This window comes from Aptenodytes patagonicus, chromosome 20, assembly GCF_965638725.1.
Source record: "Aptenodytes patagonicus chromosome 20, bAptPat1.pri.cur, whole genome shotgun sequence".
Taxonomy (NCBI): Eukaryota; Metazoa; Chordata; class Aves; order Sphenisciformes; family Spheniscidae; genus Aptenodytes; species Aptenodytes patagonicus.
The window spans coordinates 534368-562137 of NC_134968.1; the positions used below are offsets into that span (position 1 = coordinate 534368).

The following is a 27770-nucleotide window of genomic DNA, read 5'->3' on the forward strand; positions in this document are numbered from 1 at the left end:
CGCGCGCGCGCGCGCGGGGCGGCCGGATGTTGATGCCGTGAGGGAGCCATGGCGGCGGCGCGGCCCGGCGGGCCCGGTGAGCGGCAGCGGCGGGTGCAGGCGCTGAGCGCGGCGCTGCGGGGCCGCCTGGGGCCCTACGAGCCGCTGCTGAGCGCCGCGCAGGCCGCCCTGGTGTGGGAGCGGCCGGGCCGCAGCGCGCTGTGGTGGGCGGCAGCGCACGGCCTCTTCTGGTGAGCGGGCGGCGGCCGGGGGCGGCGGCGGGGCCCGGGCCGCGGCTGGCGGGGAGGCGGGAGGCGGGCCGGGGCGCAGGCCGCCCTGGCGGGGACCGGCTCCGCTCCCTTGCGGGGGCGCCGGGCTGCGGAGCGGTCCCTGTGTCGGAAAGCGCGTCCCGCCTTACTGCGGCGGAGGGGCCGCGGGTGCGCGCAGCCCCGGGTCGGCTCCCCCGCGGCCGCTCGGTAGTGCGGGAGCCACCGGAACGCCCTGGGCTGCGGGAGGTTTTGTTTTCCGCCGCAGCTGCGCCGCGCTGCCCTGACGGGCTTTCCCCCCGTGGCAGCGGGTCTCGAGTGGGCGCAGGCGGCGAAGGCCGGCGCTCGGAGGGCACTAGCGACCGGGCGCCTTGCCTGCCGGCCCTTCTGCAGCCACAGGGCACGCTCGTGGCTCCCTCGTACCCCTTCTCCCAGGACCTGGTGAGCAAGCCCTCCTCCCGGGAGGAACGCTCCCTCTGCTTCGTGCAGAGCAGCCACGTCCCCCCACGCTGGCTGAGAACAGTTCATGGATGGAGGTGGAACCCGAGCAGCTAGCCTAAGAGCTTGAGTCCGCAACCTATTTCAGCAGACAAGAGGGAACCTGGAAGTGCTGATGTCTACTTCAGCTCTGTCCCTCTCAGCATGTTTTCCCTGTTATCTGAAAGCAGAAAGCTAATCAGCAAAACCCAAACTATTCTGTGAACAGTGGAGGAAGGGCAGCAGGTTCTGCTCACCTCTGACAGGTGAGCCGTAAAGCAGGGCTGTCGTGCTAGAAAAGACACGAGCAGATAAGGGTCCCTAAAGCAGCCTGACGGCAGCTGCCCGATAAGCTCCCCACCGGGCAGCGCAGGCGGGCTGGGTGCTGACTGATTAGCACTTGCTCGCTTTTCTCTGGCTGTAACTGTTACTGAGTGACTGATTCGTTTTGAGTTAGTTTGTGTTACCCCTTTTGTGTGTGTCACGCAGATCTGGTCAGTATCGATTTGTTTTTTTCTTCCCCGTAGGTTTTTTGCTCTGACTTCCCTTCGCTTGCTGTTCCTGGTTGCATTTACCCTTATAGTAGTAGTTTGTCTAGATCAGTGGAAGAACAAAATCTGGCCTGAAATTGGAGGTAAGTTGCAACATTTGAGTTGATACCAGCAAATCAAGCACTGATTTTAGCCCTAGAGGTATATACGCTCTGTACTGCCTGGAGTTAAATAGTTAAAATCCTGGAGTTTTAGCAGGCAAGAACACTAAGCATGTTCTTCTTGGAGTTGGAAAATCCTAACCTATATAAACATAAGAAGAGCTTTTCATGCTTGTGACACTGCTATTTGTCTCGTAATCTTGAAACGTGTACGTGAACTAGTGCAGGTTTTGAAGCAGTGATTCACCTTCCGAGCGTTCAGTACAAGAGCAAGAAATTGAAGCATGCGTGGAATACATCTGGATTTTTCCTCAGAATCTGTAATAAACCAGCTTCATGTTTTAGGACGAAGATGAGTCCCAGCCTTGCTGTTGAGCAGAGATTTCTTTGAAAGGAGAGGCATCTTAACGGCTGTTAATGAAGTTAGTCTAAAGCTTTCAGTAAACAAAGCAGTTCTAGCTATCACTTGTGATATTAATATACTCATGAATACTACCATTCTTAGCAGCTCAGGATTTCATTGGCTTTGCATGGACAGGTTGGTTTTGAAGCAGTGTGTGTGGTTTGCATGCTCTCAGGGGTGGGTCCCTAACTAACTAGAAAGTACAACTCCCAGCTTTCTGCTTCAACTTGTGTTCTCTGTAGTTCTTGGGAAGACATTAAAGCTTTCCTCGGCTTCTAGCAGCAGCTTGGCTCAGGCAGTGTAGCTGAAGCGATGAGGAAGTGTCTGTCTAGCTCCCTCATAACCTTGAGTTTGATTTGTCAGGATAACTGGTACATGCCTGGGTCACTTTTCAAATCCCAGCCTGAGTGAGAAAGTATCAAAAGACTTAAATCTCTGATGCCTTTCAGTAAGCAAGCTGTTCTTCCTTCACCATCTGGGTGTGTGCAGGGGAAGGAAGGGAGATGAAAGTGGTATTTTTTGCTAATGCCTGTCACTGTAACCAGAGCAGTCTTCCAGACAACGTCCAACAAATACTGAGGAGCAACAAGGAGACTCTCTTGCAGTCTTGCACTGTCACACATACACATTCAAGATGTGTTATGGAGTGATGCATCTCCAGTTCTTAATTACAGTTAATGTCTTTTCCAGGTATTCCCCAGCTCATTAAAGCTTTACTTAAATCCCAAGAGCTAAGCATCCTCATGGCAAATTCCTTGCAACTAATGTGTCTGTTCTTAATGTTTTAGCGGCAAGACCTGACGAATTAGACAATGAGAGGTAGGAAACTAATTGAATCCTCTGCTGTTTGGTACTTTGCTGTGATACTGTGTAGTTATTACCTGCACGTGCTTGTAATGTTGGCGCATTTGAGTGAGGAAGGAAGGGGGAGAAGGGAGCTACTTAGTGGAGGGAGGGTGGAGCCCTGGACTCTGTCAAGCCATTGTGACAAGTTTGTGACTTGCCCAAGCCATTATATTATACTTAATCTTTGCCTCATACTGACCTGCAATAATGCTTGCTTAAGTGTTGTAAAACTTCCCCTGCTACTCCCCCCCTGCACCCTTAAGTTAGAGGTGCTGCCTTAAAAGAAATTCCTTTTGTGTAGGCTTCCAGCAGCAGGAAAACAACTTTTTTTTTTTTTTTTTTTTTAAATAATGAAGTCTTCTGAGACTCCATAGGGAATGTTTAACAGGCTTGTCCCAGAAGTTGTTACTGCATAGTTATGATCTGACTGCAGCGTTAATAATGGGTTGAGAAATGTTGGGGTGTTGTCTTACTAATAACACCTTCCTCTCTTTCTGCCTGCCTGTGCTGCCGGGCCGCACTGGATGCTCGGCTCCCGATTAAATCACTTGAGCAGTTGCCAAATGACTTTTTTTTTTTTTTTTTTGCGAGAGACCCAAGCACAAAAAGAATTCCTCTTCCTAACCTTCAAGTACTTGTGACTAGCAGTTAAGAAGCACTAATAGAACTTGCCAAAGACAATGCCTCCAAAGTAACTGAATATATTAAGGTACAAGGCTGCTTGTAAACCTTGTGCTGAAATCTTGGGGGTTGCAGTTGACCAAATAAATGCAGAAAAAAACAGATTCGCTTGATTTGCTTCTGCACTGCCCTTTCCCTCCAGTAGCATGGAAACTAGTCTAAGCCAAAAGACTGAATGACTGAAATTACTGCTCCTTAGCTGCTATGGGAGAACTGGGACATTTGTAGAACGGTGTGTAGAAGTGCTGCTTTTGGCAAGGTGGTGTTTTGAAAGGCAGGTTGACCCTCATCTCTAGAGCCCAGCAGCTGGGGGAGAAGAGAAGGCAGTATTAAGACAAGTGTTTGTAACAAGTGACTTCTGCACTGATGTCGATGCAGTAATACCTATTCCCGAATGCTTCCCTTCACTGCAGCTGGGGATACGTTCACCCTCGTCTTCTTGGAGTGCCAGAACTCTGTCACCATTTGGCTGAAGGATGGGTGGCTGGGACCAACTTCTTAAGTAATCTCTTCATTTTCAAGAGGCAAAACCCTGGAAAGGTAAGAATGTACAGACCTCAGCAAATAAAATGTGTGGTGTGGAGCCTCTGCTGACCACTAGTATCCTTTTGTGGTGGCATCCAGCGTTGGCTGAATGCATTCAGACACGGGAGGCTACCATGGGAGGTCTCCCACAACAACATGGCTATTAAGTGGTGGAGAGGAATAGAAAGCACAGGCAGAATATTCAGGTTGTGGAGGAGGGAGGAGAAAACGAGTGTCGGCATATTGACTGCACTAGTGAAGTGAAAATGTAGCTGCTCCTTCTGGAGGTTTCTAGCTTTTTAAAGTGTCTGTCAAACTCATCTCTCTCGCTGGATTTTAACAGTTTGAGAAAGTGTGTCAAGCTTTTTTTTTCCCTTCTTTTTTTGAGGCTTATGCAAAGAGGAACCTGTAACACGGTGGTACTGTCCTTGTCCTTTTCACCTCGAAGAGTTCTGTCTTCTTTAGCCTCTTCCTTGCTTTTAGCTTACCTGCTTTGGGAAGCTCCTCATATTCTGAGGCAGAGGCCTTGGTATGCTGCCTGTCGCTCTGAAGCCAGATACCACCTGTGTCTGAAGCTAGTCCTAGAGCGGGGTAGTTGAATGCTAGGAAGGCTTCGCTGTCCTTAGAATTATGACTTGACCTAGAATCTGCAGAGAACAAGACGGTCAAGAACTGAGTGAATCCACTGATTAACCTTGGAAACTCACTGTCTCCCATGTCTTCAGTTTTGCCTTCTAGTGTGTGGCGTCTTTACCTTCCTGGCTGTCCTGGGCCGGTATATCCCTGGACTCTTGCTCTCATACTTGCTGTGTAAGTAGATCTCTGTGCCAATACGGACTTGCAAGTGAAAAGGGGTAGAGATGAGTGGGATCTGAATGTCTGAGGGATGGGGCTCTTCTGCTCAAAAGGAAAGCTTGTGTGAATGGCTTTAAAATTTAAAATAATACATTCAGCCTGGAATGTGGTGGTTCTTGACCAGGACTCTAAGGTCTCTGGTCCAGAGAGAACATGTTTGAGTGCTTAGTAACTATAGATCTGAGCACTAATAGGTTGGCCTCTCAATTTGTTAAATTGGCAGAGGCGATTGCACCAATTCTAACTGCCTCCTGCAGCATTGCCTCCAGTGCTCAGATCTGGCATACTGTGTGTGTTATACTGCGTCACAAAATGGGCAAGATGTTTGCCAAGTAGCATCCTGAACAAACTTCTAATCAGCATTCCCACTTGCCTCAGTGCTCTTCATCCTGCTGTGGCCCCTTGCTGTGTACCACAGACTGGGGCAGCGCATGTACATGAAGCTGGAGCCAGCTCTGCAGCGGCTGGATTTCAGCGTTCGAGGCTACATGATATCAAAGCAGCGGGAGAAGCAATGTAAGTTTCTGTACTGCGTTTCTGACCCTTGGTACCTGAAACAGCCTGTGAATCGAGCCGCTGGTCTTGGAGTGGGATAGGGCTGCATGTACGGCATGGCAGTCGCTCCAGCGCCCTTGGCAAATACTTGCAACTGCCTTGGGAAGGAAGCGAGGCAGCTCTGCCTCCGCAGGCATCTCCCAGTTAGCAGTTGGTGTAAGCTCTTCGCAGTGCTAAGCCGCTCTGTTTCTCAGCTGCCAGAACTGTGTGTTCCATATTGCAGTTGCACTGAAAAAAGAGGAAGGACTCAGTGCAAGGTAGCTGCTAAACATGTTCATCTCGGCAAAAGATTTGCAGCAGCCCAAGTCAGAAATGATCACGTTGCTCTGCTGTGGAACAAAGCATGCTGTGTTATGTCCAAGCTTGCCAGTTTAGGGTTTTTCTGCTCGGCATAAGGCTGGTCCTGTACAGACCACTGTCCTAGCAGCAATAATAAGCTTTGACTCTGGTTTCTGGCAGTGCGTCACCGATCCCTTAATCAGGAGGCTGTGGATGATGGGAGTGACAGCGAAGAGGAGCTTGCCGCATTCTGTCCCAAGGTAACGAAGCATCTCTGAAATAGAAGAGCTCAGCTGAATAGAACAAACTTGCTGCATTGCGTGGACACGCAGTGCATGGCCCTGTGTCCAGCACGTTGTAACTGAGTTGCGATGGAATATCAGATGAGGATATTCTCCTTTTAGAGAGGTCTGTCTCACTCAAGTGTGTCCAGTGCAGCTTGTGCCAACTACAGTCTCCTAGGCTGGGCAGTAAAGTGTGGAATGAGCCTCAGATACCAGCCTCCCATGAGGACTGGGTTTAACTGGCAGCCACTGGATCATGTGTTTTGTCTTGAATAATAAGCTTTCCCGTATTGATGTTTCCAATTTTATCTCCTATTTCAAAGCTGGATGACTCTGTGGTCGCCAAGGAACTAACCATCTCTGACTCGGAGCATTCGGATGCTGAGGTTTCCTACACTGAAAATGGGATGTTTAACCTTTCGAGGGGCCAGACTCCCCTGACAGAGGGATCAGAAGGTGAGAGTAAATGGGCCGTTTCTGGAAGGTGTGGGAATGCTGAGCAGGCGCCGGTGTGATGGGTGGGAGGGAGGATGCATTCATTGCCTTCTGTCCTTGAGGTCTAGCTGTTTGATGTCTGTCTTGCTGGCTAAGACGAGATGCAACTACCTGTTTCTTCAGAACTGAGCTTCCTTAATTCCTGTGGTGCTTTAGTAGGGCAATGGCAGCTGCTCTTCAAAGGCAGATCCAGCTCTGCCAGTCTCTGGTTGTCGGGATACAGGTTGCAGTGGAAAGGCTGGGAGGGGGTGCTTTCCTCTGGCGGAAGGTGTCTGGTTCAGCATCTGCATTCCTTTGTGAGTGAGCTGGGAGGTCAACAGGCATCCCAAATAGCTGTGTGAGGGGGAGATTAAAGAGCATTTGGTCTGTGAGATGACAAGAGACAGTCTGTCTTGGGGAGGTAATGGCCCGGCTTTTGTGTGCTGTGCTGCCCTTGCCTGCAGGGTGCTTGGCGTGTGCTGTGTATTTAAAGCGCTTTCTGCTCTTCTAGACCTGGACGGTCACAGCGATCCAGAAGAATCTTTTGCCAGGGATCTCCCTGACTTCCCTTCCATAAACCCGGAAGCAACTGGCATAGATGACGAAGATGACACCAGCATTGGGATCCCAAGTCTGACTTACCGCCCACAAGTAACAGAAGATCTGCGTCTCCCTTACGACCAGGAAGAATCCGGTGCACTGCCATCTGTACAGAATCTTACTAACAACATAGCTGGATTTGTCACCAGAGGGATGATACAGCTTGCGCTGTCAGGAGCCCCTCAGCCAGGCTCCTCGCGCAGCGACAATCCCCAGAGAGGTGCAAAGACTTACCTTAGAAGGGCCAGCTCGGACTTGGACACTGATGCGGAAGGGGATGACTTTGAACTGCTGGATCAGTCCGAGCTGAACCAGCTGGATCCTGCTGGCTCGCGGGGCCAGTAAGCAATCCCACCACTTCCCTCTGGTTTTCTATTGCGCATCGTGGAGGGGAATCCTGGAAGGAAAAGCCTTGCACAGTTATCTAGGTCGTCTCCTGTGTGAGTATGAGTGACGTGACAGCCAGTCCTGGCTGGGAACACCACTGTGACTTGTGACTCTGTAGCCTCGCTTGGATTTTAAAATAAACTACACTGGTAATTCATAGGGAAAAGACGTTGATGTGATAGCTCCACAATCACCCATGCGTTGCCCTGCACTGTCTGCCAGGATGCTGCTTGCTCCAAACTTCCTCACTTAAGACAATAAATCTGGTGTCTGCAGCTCTAGAGACCATCGGTCAGACTGACTTAGCATCGCCAAGGACAATCTTGAAACCGACCTTCCGGGGCTGATGTCTAACCAGGTGAAGGGGATTGGTTTCCCCTCAGACTTAGTGTCTGGGACTTAATGCTATTCTGTCTTTAAGACGACCGTTCCCCGCTACTAAAATCTGCACAGAATCCAAGTCTTCTTTCCCAGCAATATCCAGCTCCGGGTAGAAACAAACCCCTTGCTCCTGTTGCGGACACGACGGTGTACGGCCACCATGTTTGTACTTGCGATGACCACTCATCTCTGGTTCCAGCTTTCTAGTGATGCTGTTTTGTAAGAGACGTAATGGCAATAAGACATCTACTGTGATGACTAGAGTCCTGCAAAGAACATCTACATGTGGCAGCTGCTCTTGTGTTGCTTTCCTAAAATAACGGACTAACAATTTGCTAAACCCCCCTGTGCTCCTCCAGCACACGTTCGGCGTGGACGGTGGCAATACTGCACTTCCCCTGACGCTGCCTCTTGGGGAACTGCTAGGGTCGGGTTTTCTGGAGGAGGGAAGAGGGGGAGCTGGTCTGCCCGGCCAGTTTTGTTCTGGTCCTGGGGCCAGCCTGCTGCTTCCCAGCCTTGTGCAGTTGAGAGCCCCGCCGGTAGGAACCGAATGGGGGACACCAGCCCAAGCCACCAGTGACCGAAGAGCTTGTGCCCACTGCGGTCACGTAAACAAACCAGCAGCCTACGGGGGGGAAGACGATCTGCCAGCTGGAGGGCCCGGGCCCTCCGCCCCTCTCTGCCTCTCTGAGCTTTCCCATTGCTTTTTCTAAGCCATAGAACCCGATTCCGATCGCATTTGTGCAGCAAAGAACGTACCTCTTCAGGGACACGCCTTTATCTGCTTCTTTTTGTCTAAATCTGCTTGCCTGACAGCGTTGGCCGTGCAGCTGCGCTCGCTGGCTGCGGTCAGGCGGGGGGCGGCTGTGCTCGGCCCCGGGGAAGGGGGTGGGGAGTCGTCAACCGCTTATTTTATACGGCGTAAGCCTCCGCGCTGGCCTCGCACGGCCCAGCTGTCCTGCGGTGCGGTGCCGGCGGTGGGGCAGGCAGGGAACGGCGTGTGCGCCTCACCCGAGCGGGTCTAGGACCGGCTCCTGTCGGGCCCGGGGGTGCGGAGCCCCGCCCCGCCCGCTGGCCCGGCGCTCTCCGGCCGCCGCTTCCCCCTTCGCCCCGCAGCGGCCGGGCCGGGCCCGTCCCGCCCTGGGGACGCCGCTCTCCTCCGGGCCGGGCGGAACCGCGGGCCGGCTCCGCGCTCCGGGAAAACGGGGCCCGGCGGGGGCGGTGCTGCCCCCGGCCCCGCCCTCGCCTCCCCAGCGCCCCTCCTCCTCGGGGCGTGGCTTCGCCGCCCCCCGCCGATGGGGGCCCGCCCCTCTCCCCGATGGGCGGGGAGCGGGCGGCGCGCCGGAAGTGCGTCAGCGCCGCCGGCCGGGAGCGGAGCGGGGCGAGCGGAGGCGGAGGATGAGCAAAGGCCGCGAGGGCCCCGCGGCGGGCGGTGAGTGAGCGCCGGGCGGGGAGCGAGCGCCGGGCCGCCGCCGCCGCCCTCCCGTCGCGGTCCCGGGTGGTGCCGGCGGCCGCGGTGACCGGCGGGCTGTCCGGCAGGAGGCGCCGCCGCCGTCCTGCTGCGGTACCTGCGGGAGCAGAACCGGCCGTACAGCGCCCAGGACGCCTTCGGGAACCTGCAGCGGGAGCACGGGCTGGGCAAGGCGGTGAGCGGGGCCGGGCCGGGCCAGGGGGCGCGGGGCGCGCCGGGGCGCGGGGCCCGGGGCCCGGCTGACAGCGCTCGTCCCGCAGGCCGTGGTGAAGGCGCTGGAGCAGCTGGCGCAGCAGGGCCGGGTCCGCGAGAAGGCCTACGGGAAGCAGAAGATCTACTTCGCCGACCAGGTGAGCCCCGGCCCCGGGCGCCGCCCCCGCCCCCGCCGGCACCCGCCCCTGCTGACCCGCCGCCTCGCCGCAGGAGCAGCTCCCGGCCGCCAGCGACGCGGAGCTCCGCGGCCTGGACGGGCAGATCGCCGCGCTCTCCACCAAGGTGCAGGCGCTGCGGCAGAGCTGCCGGCAAATGGAGGCGGGTGAGCGTGCCCTGCCCGCCCGGCCAGTCCCTCCCCCCCGGCACCCGGAGCGGCTGGGGGCCCCGTGGGCACGGGCAGCTGTGCCCTGGCCGCCAGGCCGTCGGCCCTGCCGGTGATCGGTGCCTCCCTTCCAGAGCTGAAGGACCTGAACAGCTCCATGACAACCCCTGAGATGGCCAGAGAGATGGAGGAGCTGAGGAAGGACTGTGCGAGCTACACGGAGAAACTGGAGAGGATTAAGTCTGCCACCAACCATGTGACTCCGGAAGAAAAAGAGAGGGTAAAGAGTTGCCTGGGGCTGAGCCAAGCACCAGCGGCAGAGCCCGGGCCAGGGCTGGGCCAATCGTACCAAACCCTCGGCCGGGTTACCCGGTTCTCGGTCCAACTGGTACCGGTACGACGGAGGCAGGGGGTTCGTGAGCCACTTGTGCTGTTAAATAACCCTCTGGCTGTAGCTGGGACGTCTGGTGGGTCCTTGGCACCAGGCGCTTCCTGCCTCAGGCTTACGGCGGCTTCGTGGGGCAGCTGCTGCCTGGCTGGTTCTCACTTTGTCTTGCTGTTCGCAGGTCTGTAGCCAGCAGAAGCTGTACTGCAAGGAGTGGCGGAGGAGGAAGCGAATGGTAACAGTCGTGCCATCGAGGGGGGCGGGTGGGCAGTGCTGGGGAGGTGGCGGTGACAGTCCCGCGGTGACACTGGGTGATGCTGGCACCCGGACGTGGGGGTCTGCTGGGCAGCTCGGGGAGCAGCCCCTGTTCGAGCCGAGCGCCTTCCCGCCGCTGCAGTGCTGAGTGAGGAGACCTCAGGTGAACGCTGTGGCTGTGGAGCAGGGAGCGCTGCGCCGGCCGCACCCGGTGCCGCCCCCGGGGCCACGCGGGTTTGGGGAAGACTCGCGGGTACCAAGACGATCCTCTGGGAAAAGGCTGTGTCGCTGCAGTGCCCCAACACACGAGTCCCTGCAGAGCTCCGCCAGTCCCCAGGAAACAAAGCAGACTCTTCCTGCGTTAGAGAGAGCTGCTCCCACGCTGTCACCCGAGCTGCGCTGGCTTGTGACGCCCCTATGGGGGACAGTCCCCGAGAGCTGTAGTGGGGCTGCCCGGTGCTGGCAGCTCAGCGCGGCCACCCCGCAGCCCTCACGGTGCCCCTGTCTCACCAGGCGACCGAGCTGCTGGAGGCCATCCTGGAGGGGTACCCCAAAAGCAAGAAGCAATTCTTCGTAAGTACCAAGGCCGGGCTCGGCCCCGCGGCGGTGGTGGCTCTGCCGGGCCGGGGCCCCCGCCCTGCTGACACCCTGTGCTTGTACAGGAGGAGGTTGGGATAGAGACGGACGAGGACCATAATGTCACGCTGCCAGCGGCTGTGTGAGGCGCCGAGGGAGTCTTTGCCCCAGGGAGAAGGAGCTGATGCTGAAACTCAGCTGTTGGGGTTTTTTTTTCCTCCTCTTTTTGCAGGGCTTGGGCTGGTCCTGCATATTTATATGTGTTTGTTTTAAAATGCTTTGCAGCTGGAGGGGTGGTTGGAGCTGGTGACTTGGCACTGGGCCCTCTCAGTCTCACTTGCAGAGGGAATGTTACTTCTTCCTGCCCTTCAGTGCAGTGAGCTGTTGAGGTCAGGCGTCCTCACGGGGCAGTGTAGGGGAAGGTGTCAGTACAGGTGCATTTCAGCTGCTTCCCACAGCGTGACTCAGTGGTACACAAGGATATGATCCATTAAACACCAGGCTTTTGGTTCAGCTGTGCTTTGCTGTGGCGTTTTTCTCTGTTCAAAGGGTGTCAGGGCAGGGTTTGGGCACTGGGTCGCAGCAGCCCTGAGGGGTGGGGAAGGCAAGAGCCAGGAGAGGGTAACCTGAGCCAGGACAGCTGAGCTGGGCCGGGCTTCCAGAAACTACCTGTCCGTCTCTGACCAGCTCTAGGGAAGACTCCAGAAACTCAGCAACAGAAATAAAAGCAGAAAAACCATTAAAACATTCAGCAAAATTTATTTAATTACTTTTCACAATAGAAAAATACGTCGCTTTCACATGTGAGGTCTGTAAAACTCCACGTCCTCCCTAAGGCAGGAGGCAGCTTCTGGCAGAGCATCTCCAGGGGTTCAGTCTGTGCCCCTTGTTCAGCCGCAGAGCCCTAACCCTAACCTGCTCACCCACGAGAGAGGATTTTCTTCATCCCGGAGCAAGATTGTCCAGGTGAGACACAGCTGACCCTGTGCGTGCTTTATCAGTGATGCGCATCACCGCAGGGTTTGACTCTGGGGCTTCCGTTGCATTGAAAAGGGCACCCGAAGGCAGGGTTTGAAGAATAATTCTGTATAAAAATCTCACACACACACACCCCCCCGACTGGGTTCTCTGCTACTAAATGGGGGTAGAACCAGCAGCTTAAACATTCTCACGCTGCAGCGTTCAAACCACGTAACCTGGAACTGAGGGTAAAATAAATATCCACTACCCCTGGAGTGGGAGCACGAAGGCGATTACAGAGAACAAATCCTGCTGCTGGCGTCACCACGCTGGAGGAGCCCCAGTACAGTCGCTCTGTGTGGTGAACAACCATCGCTTGGGCAGCAGCTACACCACGCCACGAAGCGTTTGCGTTGGCCAGAGCCATGACCCGCACTGACAGCAGCATGTGACAGGTTAAAAAAGTGTCCCAGAGAGCACCCGTCTGCAAAGCTGACACTGGTAATACTTCAAGATGATTTCAGTGATTTATAAAAACAAAAATCAAATCAAGGCTGGTTATGTCTATGTATGTATCTACATAAAAGTTGTAAGGAGGAGCAGCGAGAGCCCGCGCAGCACCGTGCTACAGCTACTGAACTACTTCCCCGTTCAGTACAGCCACACCAAAACCCGAAGACAGATGAAGCCAGACACGTTTCAGCACTCGCTCAGGAAAAGCCTGCACAGAAAGCTCACTCCCGTCTCCCTGTCAGGGGAACTATGGCTGCAGCGGAAGAGGTCAGGTTTTAGCAAGTCCCCGGCGCGTGCCGCCAGCTCTGCACTGGGGAGGCCGCGGCTGCACCGACTAAGCGTCTCCCTGGCAGCGACGGGCTCATCCTTCAGCCAGCTCTGCCAGGCTTCCCCAAAGCATCTACACAGCTTAAAAAAAACCCGCCCCGTAAGAGCTGCTTCAGAGGCAGGTATGAGAAAGCCCACGGTTATGGGAGAAGCCTATTCCTAGTCTGTTTTAACAGAAACCAACAGCTTTTAGCATGCATTCTTGCTTCATTCCCTCTCCCCCAGGATCAGAAGGGGTTGTATCGGAGGGCTGAGGTTACAGAGCAGATCCGCTCCACAGTGGAGAGTCAGTGGCACAGGCAAACCCCACCACACCTGCCTGAGCCAAAGACTCTCTGGCACCTTAAAAGACCTCTGCTCAATACACATTTTTTTCCCCACCTTTGCTAAGTCCCTACAAATATTTGGTAATATTGACTGTGACAGTACCTGTGGAGCAGAGGTGTCTGCACAGCCTCATTTTGGTTTTGTAGTTAATACAATAAATAATCCAGAGAAGCTTTAAGAACAGCCGCGAGGGAGATGGCCCAGCCCTTCCTGGCGCCCATCACCCAGGCCCCCGGGCAGGAGATGCCCCGTCCCCACAGGCGCGGAGGCGGCGGCAGCCCCGGAGCCACTGGCGCTGCAGCAGGAAGGCTCAGTAGAGCTGACTCTTCAGTTGGTGCAGGACCCCGATCACAATGTCCCGCAGTGTCTGGGGCAGAGAGGAGACACGGTCAGTTGTTCCAGTGGAGGAATGGCCTGTCCCTGGCGAGTGACTCCCGCAAGAGCCTGGGGCACGTGCCGCGGCCATCTCCCCCGCTCACGGCACTGGAGCTGGCACACGCGGTGCCAAGCACCGCCACACCTGTACGGGAAACGCTCCCGCCTGTTCCTGGGCCGCAGGGTCTCAGGCAGCCACAGCAGGGCAGGGACCCGGCCCTGCCTGAGGGCCTGCCCCACTCGGAGGTTTCTTAATTCCCAGAAAACCTTTAGGTGTCCTGAGGGAGTGACGGGGACCAAGCAGGACTCTCCTTCTGAACTCTGTTTCACCCTGGCCAGCTTTCAGCACCAAACCAGTCCAGCAGCTGGAGTGGGAGAGGCTGGAGCTCGGGCACAGTCTCCCGCCCCCCCCCCCCATGCCCCTGCCCCAGTCCAGCACCGGTCACATGCCGCCCTTTCGGAAACCCCAGGAGAGGGGACAGCCGCACCCAGCCCTGCACTCCAGCTGGGTGCAGATGTGCACAATGGTCTCTGCCCCGTTTCCCTCTGTCATCGCAACAGCCCACCCGCAGCTCCCGCTTACCTGGGGCTTGCAGTGCTCCTCAATCCAGCTGAAGACGCAAGCCGAGAGCTCCTGAAAATTCGTTACTGAGATGGAGGTGTTAAAGGACTGGAACAGGGAATCCATAATGCCTTGGAAAACATTGAACTTCACCTCGTCAGACACCTGGTCCTTCCCCTCATTTGGGTTGTCCTGATGAGCTTTCACAATCTGCTCGTAGTTCCTGAAACAAACCAAGCGCCCCATGTTCAGCAGCAGACGGAGGCCTCCCACCCCCAGCTTCTGCTCAGCTGCGGGGGCACAGCTCACTGCCTGTTGCTGTCCATTGAGAACGGCTGCAGGGATGGGGAGGACCAAGAGTTTGCGGACGATCCTGCAAGTAAATAAACACTGGGAAGCTGCAGCCTCTCCTGACACTGGGAGCACATTCACTTTCTCACTCAGATCCACCTTCATACTAAACTCCACCAACTGACCCAAGACAGACCCACACTAACGGGCCGCAGGAGGAGAAACGTTGACAGCAAGCAGGGACAGGCTTGGTACTCCGGGTGCCAGGCTGTCTGCAAAGCACTGAGTGCACCCACGGAGCCTTGAAAGGACAGGGGGGAAAACAGCAGGAAGAAGAGGGCAGCAACCAACAGCTCTTCCCTTACACTTTCATGATCTTCAAGGCCATCACGTCTTTCCTGAGGATAGCAACTTCCTCCTCTTGCTTCTTCTTTTCCTTGTGCAGGAACTGGATGTAGTCGATGGCTGAGCACGGAAATACAGAGTGAGGATTCGAGAGCACACACAAGCCCCCGAGATCCCCACAGAAGGTGCCTGAGCCTGGGCAGCATCAGCTCCCAGCTGCCCTGATTCTCCTCGGGGAGGTGGGTGGGTGGAGGTGGCCAGCACCTGGGCTTCCCCAGAGCATCATCACACCAGAAGGTCCCAAAGTGCTGAACCCCCACGCTGCATGGCTCTAGTGAGGCGTTTTGGGGGGTTGATAGCACCCCCTTCCCTCTCCCCACCCTCAAGACTCACTTTTCTGGAGGACAATGGCCTTGCTCAGCTTCTGGGAGCCCATGGAGAAATCCTGCTGCTCACAGGTGGGAACGATGGCCTGCAAGTCATTGTAGCCTTTCTGTGGGGAAGCAGAGCCACAGCGCACGTATTTGGAGCTCAGCAGTGTGAGACTGGTTGTTTCAAAAGGTGTCAAATCCCAGCTCCCACCACTCAGCCAGCCAGAGCCAAGGTGGCTCCCAGCACACTTGTGTCTGGGGAGGGCAGATGCAGCAGCAAAAAAAAGGGGAGGGTGCTGAAAACAGCAGGGTGCTGGGTGCCGCAGGGCCCCGGGAACCAGCGGGTCGCTGCGCTCTGACAGCGCACGCAGCCCCTCGGGTTACCTTGATGGCATCTCGCCTCTTCTGCTCCGCCTGGGTGTGCGCCCGCCTGCGCCGGTCCTTGTACGACTCCTTGTAAGGCTCCTGGTGATAATCGCTGTCCTCATCATCTGCGTGGAGAGAACCCACGTGAGCGTGAAGAAGCCTGAGTGGCGAGCTCCCAAAGCACGGGGGGCAGAGGCGCATGGAGGGGGCGACAGCTCGGCGTACCAGCTCGACTCCCTTCTCCTGCCGCCCTACGGGCTGCGGCCAGGCCCAGGACAGCCCCGTGCCCCCAGGGCGGCAGTCAGCTCCAACAGGCCGGGCCAAGGACAAACGCTCCAAGGGGCCCTGCCAACCCCTTCCCTTTCCTTGTTGGAGCCGGGCAGGAGGAAGACGCCTGCAGCTCCCTTGGGAAGGCGTCAGAACCTGACCGCTTCCCTACTCCAAACACTGCTGGAAACCACAACGCCCCGATGCTGTTCCCCACCATCTTCCCTCCCTCCCAGGGGTGGGAATCCCGCCCAGCCGGCAAGAGAGGCAGCCGCGCTTGCACCCTCGGCACAGGGGTGAGAGCTGGAAGCCCCGCTACGTGCTGGGCAGCCCGGTGAGCAGAAAGACCCACGGCCGCAGAGGAGAAACCCCAGAGGCCCACCTGTATTGGGGACGGAAGAGGCACTGGTGGAGCCGATACTGTTGGCTCGTGACACTATGCTTCCTTTCCGGGCGTTTTCCATAAAGAGTGCTGGAAGAAGAGGTTTACGCAGAGTAAGTGACAAACCCCGGGCGTGTGAGCAGGCGCAGAGGGATGGGGCGGACGGGTCACCAGGCAGCCGCTGTCACCGTCACGCTCACCACAAGCAGCTGCTGTGACTGCGCGGGGGCGGCCCAGGGCCGGGTGCTGCCCGGGCACCTACCCGAGTCCACGCCATTGTCGCTGTAGGCTGCGTCCACCTTGCGCGGGGCCGGCGGAGCCACGGCGGGCGGGAGGAGAGACGTCAGCTGGGCTGGGGCAGTAAACCGCGGCCCCCCGCGGCCCCGGCCCCCGGCTCCCCCCGCGGCCCCGGCCCCCGGCCTCGGCCCCGGACCCCCGGGAGCCCGGGCCGTCCGAGCAGCACCCCGCTGCCCCTCGAGCTCCGGTCCCCGCGCGCTCAGTGACCTTTGGCCTCCGCCCCTCGTGCTCTCCCCGACCCTTTACCCTCGACCCGGCGCTCACCCCGCCCGCCCGCCCTCGGCCCCGGCCCCGGCCCCGCCGCCGCCCCGGCCCGGCCCAGCGCCCCCGCCCGCAGCCCCGCGCCCGGAGCGCCCTTAGCGGCGCCTAGCTGGCAGGGCAGGCCCGAGCCCGAGCCCGAGCCCGAGCCCGAGCCCGGCGAACGGACCCACCTTCGCCCACGAGTCCTCGGCCGCGGCGCCGGGCGGCTCCGCCATCTTCCGCCCGCCCCGGTCATGTGACCGCCGCGGCGGCCGACGGGAAACGCGGTGCGCCGCCGGGCCGCCAGGGGGCGCCCGCGCCGGGACCGGCCCGTCTCGCAGCGCCCCCCCGCGTCGGCCGCGGCGCCCCGTGCCCGGCGCTTTCGTAACCGCCCTGACGTCAGGGTGACGCAGGAGCGCCGGGCCTGGGTCGGAGTCCGCCGCCCGCGGGGGTCCCGGCCCCGGCGCTGCGAACCGGGGGGGTCCCGGCGTCCTGCCTCGGGCCGGGCAGAGCGCCCGGGCGGGGCCGCCGGCGGGGAAGGGCCGGCCCCGCTGCATCTCCTCGGCCCCACCACCGGGCTGGGGGCTGCTGCCGGCTCGGGGGCCGGGGCCGCGGAGCCGCCCTGAGCCCCCGGGGGAGGGAAGCCGGAGCAGGCAGCGTCCACACCGGTGTTTATTGCTGGGACGTCCTACCGCAGCGCGGCCGCGGGGCAGCTGGTCCTTGTTGAACAGAAACGGGGCTGGAAAAATAAATTGTCTCTTGAGTGGGTTAAATAGACATAAATAGGATGAGGCCCTGAGCAGGGCTGACGGCAGAGTCCAGCCGAAACCGGGACCGAGTGCCGAGGAGCATCTCCTGCCACGGCCGGGGCGCCCTCGGGCCTGGCGCGCTGCCCGCTGGCGCAGGCAGGGCAGGACCGCTGCCTGCAGCCCGAACAGCGCCGGCGCCCGGCCCTCGAAGGCCGACACCGTCCGCTTCGCCACCTCGTCTGGAAACGGGCCGGCCAGCTGGGAGTGCAGCGCCGACCTGAACTCGGAGGAGACCGGGCAGGGAGCGGGGAGGCGCTGGGGGGGCTCACGGCAGGCAGGCAGGCAGCCCCCCCGCCTGCAGGGCAGCAGCCGGTGCTGCCTGCAGCCCTGCCTGCCCCAGCAGACCCCGTGCAGGGGGAGGCACTCACCAAGAACTCCAGCAAGCGGGTGTCTGTCCGTCTGGGCAGCCCTGGCGTGAACCGCTACAGCACCTCCAGGTGCCTGAAGAGGCGGCAGTCCTGGCTGACAGCCTGCGGCAGGGAGACGGCGCTGGGGCCGGGGCGGTGTGACCCGGCACGGCTCAGGATGTTATGTGTAGTTCCCACACATCGAGGAGAGCCTGGTTTAATAAATTGATTATTTATTAATTAGCAAGCAATGGCAATAAGCAAAACAGCGCTGGGCAGCACTGGGGATCGCTCCGCCACAAGTGCTACAACGGGTTGGCAAAGCACATCAGGTTATATACAGAAAAATCATACATATTCATCAAACCTCCTGGAAAAGGGTAGTCTTATGGTGATGAGTCCCCGGAATTCATTTACATAATCCAAGCATGCGCAGTAAAATTAGGGTTAGGGTCTTTTCACCCTCCGGTGGTCGTCCGTAGTCTTCCTCACTCTGTCCTCTGGTTGAACTCTGGGCTTCCTTTGTCCATATATGGTCATTGAATTAGCTTTTCAGTCCTTTTGACTCTGGAATGTTACAAGGGGGCCAGTCTAACTAGTTTTTTAGCACTTATCTTAACACAGTCGTCCTGAGTTCCTCTTATCAGTGATTTACACAGGAGGCCTAATGGGCTAGCTCAAGGCCTGTAAATTCTTGTCAGGCAAGAATTTACATGTCTTTAATAAAACTATGCAAGTGAAGCTAAGAAAAATCACAGCAAGGTTTTAGTCAGGAATTGTCAGGGATTTAACCCTTTCATTCCCCCATTTCTCTAAATTTTGTAAATTCCTTTACAAATATTCTAAGTTGTCATATTTTATTACCTTAGGCAAAGTCCAAATTCTCATAGCCAGTTTCTTTAGCTTATACCACAAAAGGCAATTGTCTCATCAAGTTTGGTGAACGAACAATATGTCACTTATCACAAGGAGGCCGCTCTGCTTCCGAAGCGTGCAGGGCCCAGCCCTGCCCCTGCCCCACGCGTCTGCAGGCTGGGATGGTCCCAGCGCTCTGCGCCCCCCCAGGTCCCCACCTTACGGAGCTGTTGGGGTCTCCAGCTCCCCAGGCGCAGCCCAACGCCCCCCACCCCAGCGGGACCTGCAGCACCCCAGTCCTGCCCCGCCTACCCGAATCCACCGGGAGCCCAGGAAGACCTCGGAGACATGGCGCTCCAGGAGGGGTGGGAAGCCGACCTCGAGCTCTGCCCCGCAGCACCTGCCCACGGCGGGAGAGCACGGCCGACCGGCTGCACCAGGGCACAAAGAGCCGGTACTCCCCCCCCCCCGCGGGCCACCAGCTCGTGTATCTGCTTCGCCGAGTACCTGGGCCGGAGGCGCCGGTCAGGACGGGGGCCGGGACCGGGGGCGGCGGGAGGACCCGCCGCTCCCAGCGCCTGCTGGAGCCGGTGCCCGCCGGGGTCAGGAACGGCTGCGCTGGCTGCACCGGCGGGGCACGGGGGATGCCGAGACACCTGGAGGGGCGAGGGGGTCAGGGGGCCGGCTCCGCCGCACCACGGCACCGGTACGGTACGGTACCGCCCCGGCACACCGGCACCGCCGCCCCGGCCCGGCGCCGTCTCACCGGGAGGCGGCCCCGCCGCCCGCAGCGCCCCGAGCAGCGTCCGCCCGCGGCTCGGCTCTGCCCCGCAGGTACCGGGGCGGGACGGTCTCGTGCTCCCGGTGACATCACGGGGGGGGCGCCGGGGGCGGGACCGGCCGCTCCGCTCCCCCCTCCCCCCCCCCGCCCACGGGACGGACCCGGCGGCACCGTGCGGGCCCCCGGCCGTGGGGACCCCCGGCGGCACCGAGTGTCTCGGGGGCTGCGGCCCCGCTGCCGGCGGCGGTCGGGAGAGGCAAGAGGTGGATGGCACCCGCCCCGGGTCCGGCCCCCCCCGGCCCCCCGAGCGGGGGGCGATGCACTACAGCGGGAACCGGGCAGGGACGGGGGCACCAGAGCCAGCTGGTGGGGTGGGGTCCAGCCCCCTGCGAGGGCGGGCTGAGGGGTACAGGGGACAGGACCAGCACACCAACACGCCCAGAGGGAGAAGCCTCTTTACTGTCGTACAGGAAGGTCCAGGCACCAGCGCAGGCTCAGCCCTTTGGCCCGTGGAGCCGCTGCAGTGTCCCCCCGTCTCACCAGGGGATGGCAGGACGCCCCCAGCCCCTCCGCGGGGCTGGACGTGGCGGGTGGGTTCAGCCCCCACGCTACGCTCCTCCCCGGCACAGCCGGCTCACTGGTGGCGCGTGATGCCAGGACATGGACCCTGGCCTCCCGTCCTGCCGGTGTGGGATCTGTGGGGTCAGCGTGTGACGGTCAAGAGGAGCACGATCCCCTCACAGGCTGCGCTCCTGGCTCAGGCGCTGCTGTAGGAGGTCCCAGGCCTTTTCCACCTGCCAGAAAACCCACATGGAGCAGCACCTCAGAGCCCGCAGCCAAGCCAAGGACAAGACGAGCGGCGCCATGGCATGGGCAGGAGCGTCACACGAGGGTCCCACGCTTCCTGTCCCTTCCCTGCTGCGTTTACATCCCCGAATTCATCCCTCGCGGCTGTGCCTAGAGGCAGCCTCGGTGGTGAGCAGCATGCCCAGGCACACCATGTGTGACCCAGGCACAGCACTGAGCCCTCTGGTCCCCGTCATGGTCACCCGCCTCCCCCTTCACCACCCGAGACAGACCCCAGTGCTGCAGCCAGCCCAGGGCTCACCTGCTTGCGGGTGACGTCCGGCTCCCAGAGCGTGCACAGCACCACCTGAGACTGCTCCACCCTTTGGCTGTTGGTCATCTGGCTCTGCAGCCGGCTGCGAGCAGCCTCCTCGCTCAGCCCGTCCCTGGCCATGATGCGCTTCACAGCCTGGCGGGACCAGAGGGGACACTCAGGAGCTCAGAGGGGAAGCTGAGAACCAGCCCCAGAAGCAAGCAACAGGCCAAGGGGCATTGCCCACCTCCTCCTCCGGGATGATGGCCGTCCACACCTCATGGACCATGTCTTGCCAGCCAGCCTCCAGCAGCACAGCAGCGTCCAGCACGCACACGGCCTTTCCTATGGAACGAGGCCATTCCTCATTTACCTGGCAATCGCAAGGCAGCGCGACTGCTCCTCGGGGTGCAACCCAGCCAGTCCACTTACGCTCGTAGAGTCACGCCTTCCTGCAAACTGGCAGCACAGACGCCTTACTGCTGAGCCAAAGAACCTCATGTGGAAAAGACAGCAGCAGGCAAGAGGCTATGTTTGCTTAGAGGGCACACCTGGGATGGCAGGTCTCCCGGGCACGGCAAGCCAATGCCTTCAGCCAAATGCCTATCGAGCTACCAACAGCATCTCCCAAGAGCTGGAAAAATTCTGCTCCCAGAAGGAATACACACCACACCCACTGCTGGAGCACTACACCAAAAACGAACCTGAAGTCAGTGGGAAAGAGAAAGCAACCTCCTCCCTCCTTCAGAGCAGGAAGCTTGAGGTAAGCCTGTCCCAGCTGCTGGCCCAGCTGAGTGGAGAGGTTTGCTCAGAGATGTGCTAGTGAAAATCCCCAGCAAGCTGCCCAGCAGAGAAGAGGGGGGTCTGAGCATGGAAAATACTCACGGTGCTGCCAAAAGCAGCCGATTCCTGGGGGCTCTCGGTCATGATGTGCTGCACAAGACCATGCACCCACCTCCCACCTTTGTGCTGCAGTGGGAGCTGCCCCGGTTACCTTGAGCATCTGCCTCCCCGATCTGCTCCTTGACCATCCGGGCCATCTCAGGCCACACAATGTCCGTGAGACTCTTCAGCCGCTCCTAGAAAGGACGACGGGATTTGGTTACTTGCCCTTAGAACCCCCGGGCAGCCAACAAGGGAATCGCTGGTAGCAGCAGCAGTCACAGAGGGCACCCAGAAAGAACCTGCTAAAGCACGGGGGATGGACCCGGCCCATTGCCTACTCGCTAAGTGCGACGAAGGAAAGCTTCCACGCTGGCCAGGGTCTCCCATGCCCACTGATGGGGTTGAGGCTCTTTTTCCTATTATTTTCCTTGCCCTGCCAGGCACAGCAGAACCTTGGTCTCTGCTGCGAGAGGTGCTTTGCAAAGACCCGCCCCGCAGCACAGCAAGCTCCCCACGCAGCAGCACCCACGTGAGACCTGTCTGTCCCAGGGGAACCCCTCGAGCTGCCTTCACGCTTGGGCTGGGGCAGCCCGCAGGACCTGAGCGAAAGGCTTAGCACTGGCCCGGCCAACGAAGCCAGGTGCAGAGGGTCAGGTTCAGCTGCCGAGTCACCGAGCCCCAGTGGGTACAAGCCCAAACCACGCAAGGGTCGGAGAGCACCAGCTCCGCATACATCAGGGCTGTGGCTCCACGCGGGGTGAAGGACAAGCGTGGGACAGAGGGGACGGGGATGGGGACGGGGCGGCAGCAGCAGCTGCCAGGACGAGAGAAGTGTGTCCAGCACGGCTGCTGACTCGGCTACAGAGACAGGATCTGTGTCCTGCCCCATCTGTACGTCACTGCCAGAAAGTACAGTCAGGAAGGCATCATCACCTCAAAGGGCTGAAAAATAAAAATCCTCAACAAAGATGGAGAGCTCCCCGCTCACGAGATGAAATATTGCCAGTCCCTGTGCTGCTCTTACCTGGTTTCCAAACACTTTGGCCCCAAGGACTTTCCTGTTAATCGTCCCATCTTCATTCAAGATTTCTGCAAGACAGAAGCAGAACAGGCTTGGGAGGAATGAATCCAACTCACTTCCCTGCGGCAAGCCTAGGTCAGAGTGGAAGGATTTCAGCACAGGGCTCTCAAAGGGACCCAGAAAGGTCCCTTACTCCAGAAAAGAACAGGGAAGAGCTTTTCCTAGACAAACGGCAGCCCGGTTTAGCCTTCCACGCCAGCCAGTTTACAGTAGCTCTGACATGGGACGCGCAAGACTTGGGGAAAGCAGTGGTTTGCCCAGCTTGGGCCCAACCATCACCAAATCAGCTACAGAACCCCCATCTGGGTGGTGTGGAGCCCAAAATCCACGGGGGAAGGAGGGGAGCGCAGGCCAGGACAGCTCCCTGGGACACTAGGACAATGGCACACCCCTCCCTCCTCTTCCTCCTCCCAGTCTTCCCGGCAGCCTTCGGTGGCTCTACCTGCCCCAAAGGCTGCCACCACCTGCTCGTAGGCAGGGCCACTGGGGACATAGACGGCATGGCCCAGCTTGTCGGCGTCGATGAGGAACGCTCCCAGGTGCCCCAGGAGTTTGGCAATGGCGGTTTTCCCACTCCCGGTTCCTCCAGTCAGGCCGATCACGTACGGGCGCGAAGGCAAGGTAGGGTCTTGCTAAGGGAAGAAGGAAAGCTGTTGCCAGCAGACGGAGGATGCAGGCTCTGCTGGAGAAGGATCCCGACCGCCCGGCCTGGAGACGGGCGTGAAAGGTCCTGGCCCTGCAGAACAGGGGCCTGCTCCTGCCAGATGCCAGTACAGGCAGCAGGCAGGCAGTCCTCCAAAACTTGTCCCCCTGCAGCAGGGGGATGAGCTGGCTCTTTAGCTCCCGAGGCTGCCACCCCTCCTCCTGGGCACACTGTTCCCATTGCAGCTCGTGGCTCTCCAAGCGCCCCCCCTCACCCGCGGGGGCCGCAGCAGCGTCCCCAGCAGCCTCTGTCGGAGGCTGGAGGAGCTGATCTTCTCCTCCTCGTTCTGACTGTGGTCAGGGTCCTTCATCAACAGGATCTCGTAGAGAGCCAACTTGGGAAGCCCCTGCCGAGAGAAGAGAGCCCCGAGAGCCATCAGCCCTGGCAGCTGCAGGGACACAGCAGAGGGAAGGGGGCTCAGCGGGAGGTCAAGGCCTGAACAAGCAGCACAAACGAGGCCACGGCCGCCCCCAGCGTCCCCATGGGGCAGCTCCGTCCCTGCAAGGGGCATGTTCCCGGCAGTCAAGAGGGGAAGGGAGCCCACAGAGCTGCCCGTCTGACCCCAACCCTCCGCACGCGCGGGGCTGGCGGTGCTGCCCAGGGTCGTGCCGCATGCAGAGGCTGCTGCACCACTCTTGGGGTGCACGCGGCCGGGGGCAGCTCAGCGCAAAGCACCCATCTGCAGGGTGCCAGCAGACGCGTGCACTGGCATCCTGCCCTCAAGCCCAGGCTGTGGCACACTGGGGCACCGAACAGCTGCAGCTGCTCACCGAGACCTGGTTTGCCCACAGCCAGCGGCAGACAGGGGTGAGAGGGTGGGAAGGGGCAGCCCACCGGGCTCCTGCACAGGCATTACGTTTTCAAGTCTCTTCTTGTTCACAGCCTCCCCTCCCCTGTGGGTCTCCTCGCTGACCACCAAGCACTGCAGGTCGGGGTCTGTGACTGAGGGGCCGTAGGGGTCGGCCAGGGGCACGATGTCGTAACGCAGCGAGGGCTTCACATCCTCCAGGAACTCGCGCAGCTTCGCCACTCGCAGCTCGTACGGCTCGATCAGCTCTGTCAGGACCTTGTCTGCTGGGCACCAGGAGGGTGGAGAAGCAAGAGAGCATCTGTTTAGCAACGTGCAGCTCCCAGAGCGGCGGTGAAGAGTGACGGAAAAGCAGGACCGGGATATGGAGACAAAACCCGTCCATGACTTTGGGAGGCTGCCTCCTCTGGCTCCCCTTGCCCCTGCTGCACCCTCAGCTCCGCATCTGCGTGCCTCGCTCGCTGGCGTGGACGGGGTGCTGGGTCCCCACCGTCACCCTGCCTGGACAGCATCACCCTGGGCGCTTTGGGTGCATGGCTACCAGGACCCCACGCACCACTGGGGCCCCGGACCGCCGGCCGTGGCGCTGGCCCCTCTCACCGCCCTGTCAGGGTCAGCACCGGGCTGACCCCTCGGCCCCATACCGGCAGCAGGGCCGGCCGCCCCCAGCTCCCCCCCCCGTCCCAGCACGGTGCCGGCCGCCCCGGGACTCACGGCGGAGCAGGTCGCCGTCAGCCACCCCGGCCAGGAGCCGCTGCCGGGCCAGGAGGCAGCAGGCGCTGAGCAGGAGGCGGTGGGCGCCGTGGAGGCGGTCGAAGGTGCCGCCGACCGCCACGTCGGAGAAGTCGGGAAGCGCCGCATCGGAGTCCTCCTCGGGGTCCTCCTCGGGGTCCTCCTCGGGGCCGCCCAGCAGCAGGGCGGGCAGGCGCGGGGGGCAGCCGTAGGCGGCGGCGGCCAGGTGCTGCAGGCCGAGCTGTACCGGCCCCGGCGGCCCCGGCGCCTCGGCGGCGGTGGCCAGCAGGACGCGGGGCGGCCGGGCCAGGCGGGGGCCGGGGCCCAGCAGGACGCGCAGGTCCAGGCCCTGCTGCGCCGCCGCCGCCGCGTAGAGCGCGGCCAGGGCGCGGAGCAGCGCGGGGCAGGCGGGCGGCGCGGCGGGGCGCGGCGCGGGGGCGGCCAGGCGCAGCCCCGGCTGCAGGTGCACGTACAGCGGCCCCGCCACCACCCCCGCCGCCGCCGCCAGCGCCGCCGCCGCCCGCCGGGGCAGCGCGCCCAGCGGCGCCGTCAGCACCAGCAGCCCCGAGCCGAAGGGCGGCATGGCCCCGCCGGAAGCCGCCGCCGCCCCGGAACGCGCCGCGAGACCGCCGGGGGCCCGGGCCCGCCTCTCGGGGGAGCCCGGCCGGTGCCCGGCGTCGGTGCCCGGCAGCGGAGAAGGGAAGTCGCGCTGCGCCCCGGTGCAGGCGAGCGTCAGGACCGGGCTCCGCCCGCGGAGGGAGGAGACGGACAGACCCGGCCCCCTGCCCGCGGCACCGGGCACGGGCGGCACCGGGCACGGCCCCATCGCGGTCCCCGCCAGCCCCGCGGGGCGCGGCCGGATCCCGGGGAACCGCGCGGGACCCCGGAGCGGGGGCAGGGGGAGGCCCGGGGGCCGGGCTGAACCCCCGGCAGCCCCTGGGCAGGGCTGCTCGGCGAGGGGCTGTGGCAAGAAGGATGGAGCCGGGAGCCGTGCGGCTGCAAAGGGCTTTATTGGCGACACGGTGGGACCGAGCCCCCCCGGCCGGGACGGACACCGCAGGGCCGGGGGTCTGCACTGCAGTGCGACTCCCCCGGCATCACGGCGGCTCTGCTCAGGGCTGGTCCCCGCCGGCCTCGCCGTGGCCGAACACAAAATCGTGCATGGCCTGGACGTACGCGGAGCTGTTGGGGCTGGCCAGCCTCAGGCGCAAGAGCGGGGCGAAGAGCTGGGTGGTGACGCAGCGCAGGGGAGGGCAGGGGGTGCCGATGGCTTCCAGAAACACCTGGCACCGCAGAGGGGTCAGACCCATCCCTGGCACAGCCACGGGGCCGGGGTCCCATGGCCACCCCCAGGCACGGACCCCTCCCAGACCCCTTCACCCCCACCCTGCAGGGACTGACCTGCAGGACCTCCTCCACCTCCTGGGCCGCGTCACGGAAGAGGCTCTGGCAGTGCTGCAGGTACCGGCGGTAAAGGCCCCGCGTCTCGGTGTCCAGGCCCTGCAGCTCGCTGCCCTCGGGGTCTGGGCGCTGCAGGTTGGCCAGGAAGCTGGTGTTGACAGGTCCACACTCCACCAGTGTCAGGCTGCGGGAGGGAGCGGGCCAGCAGCTCTGAGGCGAGCGCGTGAGCCGCCATGGTACCCCCCATCCCAGCATCCCTCCATCCTGCTGCCCGGGGAACAGGAGCACAGACCCCCGCAGTGCTGCCGGGACTCACTGGATGTTGAAGGGCTGCAGGACAATGGCCAGGCTCTCGCACAGCCCCTCCACCGCAAACTTGCTGGCGCAGTACACGGAATTGAAGGGCAGCCCTGGGGCAGAGCCACACCCTGAGCACTGGGTCCCATCCCCATGGCTCCCCATGCCACAGAGTGCCGGGGGTCCCGCCGCAGCAGGGCCAGGTCCCACCTTGCAGACCCCCGATACTGCTGGAGACGATGATCCGCCCAGCCCTGCGGCGCTTCATGGCGGGCAGGAATGCCTGGATGGTGCGGATGGCCCCGAAGAGGTTCACATCAAAGACGGTCTTCATGGCTTGGTCAGAGCAGGTCTCTAGGGGGCCCATCAGTCCCACCCCTGCGTTGCAGACTGCTGGGCACAGTGCTGGTGAGCTGGGCACCGCACCCCTCCTGCCCACTCCCCGGCACTGTCGAGGTGCCAGAAGATAGGAACGTGGGGGCCCTTCCCTGATGATGGGCCAGCGACCCTCGGCACCCCCAAGCCCAGCTCCTGCACCCCTGCCTGGCTGAACACGTCCCATCCCAGCCCCAGGACTGCAGTCACATCCCATGATTTGCCATCTGCTCCCGGTGTCCTGGAGAAGGTCAGCAACCCCAGAGAGGTCCCCCCAGCCACCCCGGGGACAGTAGGGGCACCGGGAAGAGCCATACCCAGCACATCCAGCCGCTGCCCCTGCACTTGCTGCACAGCAGCCGCCAGTGAACACGGGTCGGTGACGTCGAGCTGCAGGACCTCCAGTGTGTCGGGGCAGCAGCCCCCTAGGCGCTCCAGCAGCCGCTCGCCCTTGGCCAGGTCACGCATGGTAGCGTACACTGGAGGAGAGAGCGTGGCCACAGGCAGCGGTGCCGCCAAGCTGCCCAGGCGGCGCCAGCCCCAGCCCACCCCGGGCACCAGCTGTCCTCGGCAAGGTGCTGCCTGGCCTGGCTCGGGAGACCCCCGGGGGTGCCGGCCCCCCCAGTGCAGCGTCACCCCTTTACCTTTGAACCTGTGAGCGGCGTCGGCCGCCAGGCGCGCAGCCAGCCCCAGGCCGATGCCCGAGGAGCAGCCGGTGATCAGCACCGTGGTTTTCTCCATGGGCAGGCAGTGCTGGCCGAGGGGGCCGCACAGTTTAAAAGGGCTGGGAGTGGGGTCCCCCCGCCCCATGCCGTGTTGTGTCTGCTGGCTTATCTCAAGGCCCCTCCACCCGCCTCCCTTCCCACGCTCTGGACTCCCTGGGCCTTGATGCTCACGCAGCTGCCGCGATAAAGACCCGGTGGAGCCGGGACACCCCCCAAGGGAGGAGGTTCTGGGGCACAAGGGGAGCCACAGCCCCGGGGGTTGGCACCAGCTGGGGCCAGCCTCAACCGCGCCGTGCCGTGCCAGGCACCCCAGCTGCCAGCACACATCTGGCAGTGCGTTTTTCCTGCTATGCAGGCTCAGGGGCCGAGTGCCGCCCCCCTGC

General features: G+C 60.9%; 5 protein-coding genes and 1 long non-coding RNA gene across 7 annotated transcripts; 2 read left to right on the plus strand and 4 right to left on the minus strand.

The window, feature by feature from the left end:
- The first annotated feature begins 48 nt into the window (after window positions 1-48).
- Window positions 49-8416, plus strand: RETREG3 (reticulophagy regulator family member 3). Its single transcript, XM_076356656.1, has 9 exons — window positions 49-230; window positions 1250-1356; window positions 2566-2596; window positions 3718-3844; window positions 4555-4639; window positions 5063-5200; window positions 5699-5778; window positions 6126-6258; window positions 6788-8416. The coding sequence occupies exons 1-9, from the start codon at window positions 49-51 to the stop codon at window positions 7219-7221; spliced, it is 1317 nt and encodes a 438-aa protein (XP_076212771.1). The 3' UTR covers window positions 7222-8416.
- Window positions 8417-9017: 601 nt separating this feature from the next.
- PSMC3IP (PSMC3 interacting protein) lies at window positions 9018-11379 on the plus strand. Its single transcript, XM_076356618.1, has 8 exons — window positions 9018-9076; window positions 9184-9290; window positions 9376-9465; window positions 9539-9650; window positions 9785-9930; window positions 10217-10270; window positions 10804-10863; window positions 10953-11379. Exons 1-8 carry the CDS (start codon window positions 9043-9045, stop codon window positions 11010-11012), a joined length of 663 nt encoding a protein of 220 aa, XP_076212733.1. The 5' UTR covers window positions 9018-9042; the 3' UTR covers window positions 11013-11379.
- A 226-nt stretch (window positions 11380-11605) lies between these two features.
- MLX (MAX dimerization protein MLX) lies at window positions 11606-16754 on the minus strand. Its single transcript, XM_076356617.1, has 8 exons — window positions 16681-16754; window positions 16215-16251; window positions 15953-16042; window positions 15322-15428; window positions 14960-15059; window positions 14587-14686; window positions 13952-14153; window positions 11606-13360 (listed from the first exon to the last, which is right to left on the minus strand). Exons 1-8 carry the CDS (start codon window positions 16723-16725, stop codon window positions 13304-13306), a joined length of 738 nt encoding a protein of 245 aa, XP_076212732.1. The 5' UTR covers window positions 16726-16754; the 3' UTR covers window positions 11606-13303.
- Window positions 16755-17007: 253 nt separating this feature from the next.
- On the minus strand, window positions 17008-19311 carry LOC143169376 (uncharacterized). Of its 2 annotated transcripts, XR_012996886.1 has the most exons (6): window positions 19267-19311; window positions 19008-19156; window positions 18813-18900; window positions 18000-18212; window positions 17667-17857; window positions 17008-17228 (listed from the first exon to the last, which is right to left on the minus strand). It is a non-coding gene; the product is annotated as an uncharacterized LOC143169376 (long non-coding RNA). The 2 variants fall into 2 exon arrangements; XR_012996885.1 differs by having other exon boundaries at window positions 17667-18212.
- Window positions 19312-19722: 411 nt separating this feature from the next.
- Window positions 19723-25261, minus strand: COASY (Coenzyme A synthase). The gene is made up of 9 exons (XM_076356877.1): window positions 24572-25261; window positions 23906-24120; window positions 23264-23395; window positions 22789-22978; window positions 22290-22354; window positions 21375-21459; window positions 20628-20725; window positions 20390-20536; window positions 19723-20075 (listed from the first exon to the last, which is right to left on the minus strand). The coding sequence occupies exons 1-9, from the start codon at window positions 25170-25172 to the stop codon at window positions 20019-20021; spliced, it is 1590 nt and encodes a 529-aa protein (XP_076212992.1). The 5' UTR covers window positions 25173-25261; the 3' UTR covers window positions 19723-20018.
- A 440-nt stretch (window positions 25262-25701) lies between these two features.
- Window positions 25702-27403, minus strand: HSD17B1 (hydroxysteroid 17-beta dehydrogenase 1). Its single transcript, XM_076356733.1, has 6 exons — window positions 27307-27403; window positions 26980-27141; window positions 26498-26677; window positions 26307-26400; window positions 25991-26174; window positions 25702-25872 (listed from the first exon to the last, which is right to left on the minus strand). Exons 1-6 carry the CDS (start codon window positions 27401-27403, stop codon window positions 25702-25704), a joined length of 888 nt encoding a protein of 295 aa, XP_076212848.1.
- Between the last annotated feature and the right edge of the window lie 367 nt (window positions 27404-27770).

Excerpts from the sequence above, each read along its gene's own strand:
- RETREG3 (XM_076356656.1), top strand. The coding sequence starts at position 49 with ATGGCGGCGGCGCGGCCCGGCGGGCCCGGTGAGCGGCAGCGGCGGGTG. Across the intron at positions 1,357-2,565 it reads AATCTGGCCTGAAATTGGAG|CGGCAAGACCTGACGAATTA; the intron begins GTAAGTTGCAAC and ends TTAATGTTTTAG. Across the intron at positions 5,201-5,698 it reads AAAGCAGCGGGAGAAGCAAT|TGCGTCACCGATCCCTTAAT; the intron begins GTAAGTTTCTGT and ends GGTTTCTGGCAG.
- PSMC3IP (XM_076356618.1), top strand. The coding sequence starts at position 9,043 with ATGAGCAAAGGCCGCGAGGGCCCCGCGGCGGGCG. Across the intron at positions 9,291-9,375 it reads AGCACGGGCTGGGCAAGGCG|GCCGTGGTGAAGGCGCTGGA; the intron begins GTGAGCGGGGCC and ends CTCGTCCCGCAG. Across the intron at positions 9,651-9,784 it reads CTGCCGGCAAATGGAGGCGG|AGCTGAAGGACCTGAACAGC; the intron begins GTGAGCGTGCCC and ends CCTCCCTTCCAG.
- MLX (XM_076356617.1), bottom strand. The coding sequence starts at position 16,725 with ATGGCGGAGCCGCCCGGCGCCGCGGCCGAGGACTCGTGGGCGAAG. Across the intron at positions 16,043-16,214 it reads CGACAATGGCGTGGACTCGG|CACTCTTTATGGAAAACGCC; the intron begins GTAGGTGCCCGG and ends CTCTTCTTCCAG. Across the intron at positions 15,429-15,952 it reads CTCTTCCGTCCCCAATACAG|ATGATGAGGACAGCGATTAT; the intron begins GTGGGCCTCTGG and ends CTCTCCACGCAG.
- COASY (XM_076356877.1), bottom strand. The coding sequence starts at position 25,172 with ATGCCGCCCTTCGGCTCGGGGCTGCTGGTGCTGACGGCGCCGCTGGGC. Across the intron at positions 24,121-24,571 it reads TGACGGCGACCTGCTCCGCC|ACAAGGTCCTGACAGAGCTG; the intron begins GTGAGTCCCGGG and ends GGTGCCCAGCAG. Across the intron at positions 23,396-23,905 it reads ACAAGAAGAGACTTGAAAAC|GGGCTTCCCAAGTTGGCTCT; the intron begins GTAATGCCTGTG and ends TTCTCTCGGCAG.
- HSD17B1 (XM_076356733.1), bottom strand. The coding sequence starts at position 27,403 with ATGGAGAAAACCACGGTGCTGATCACCGGCTGCTCCTCGGGCATCGGC. Across the intron at positions 26,678-26,979 it reads GCAGCGGCTGGATGTGCTGG|TCTGCAACGCAGGGGTGGGA; the intron begins GTATGGCTCTTC and ends TGTGCCCAGCAG. Across the intron at positions 25,873-25,990 it reads AGGTGGAGGAGGTCCTGCAG|GTGTTTCTGGAAGCCATCGG; the intron begins GTCAGTCCCTGC and ends CTGCGGTGCCAG.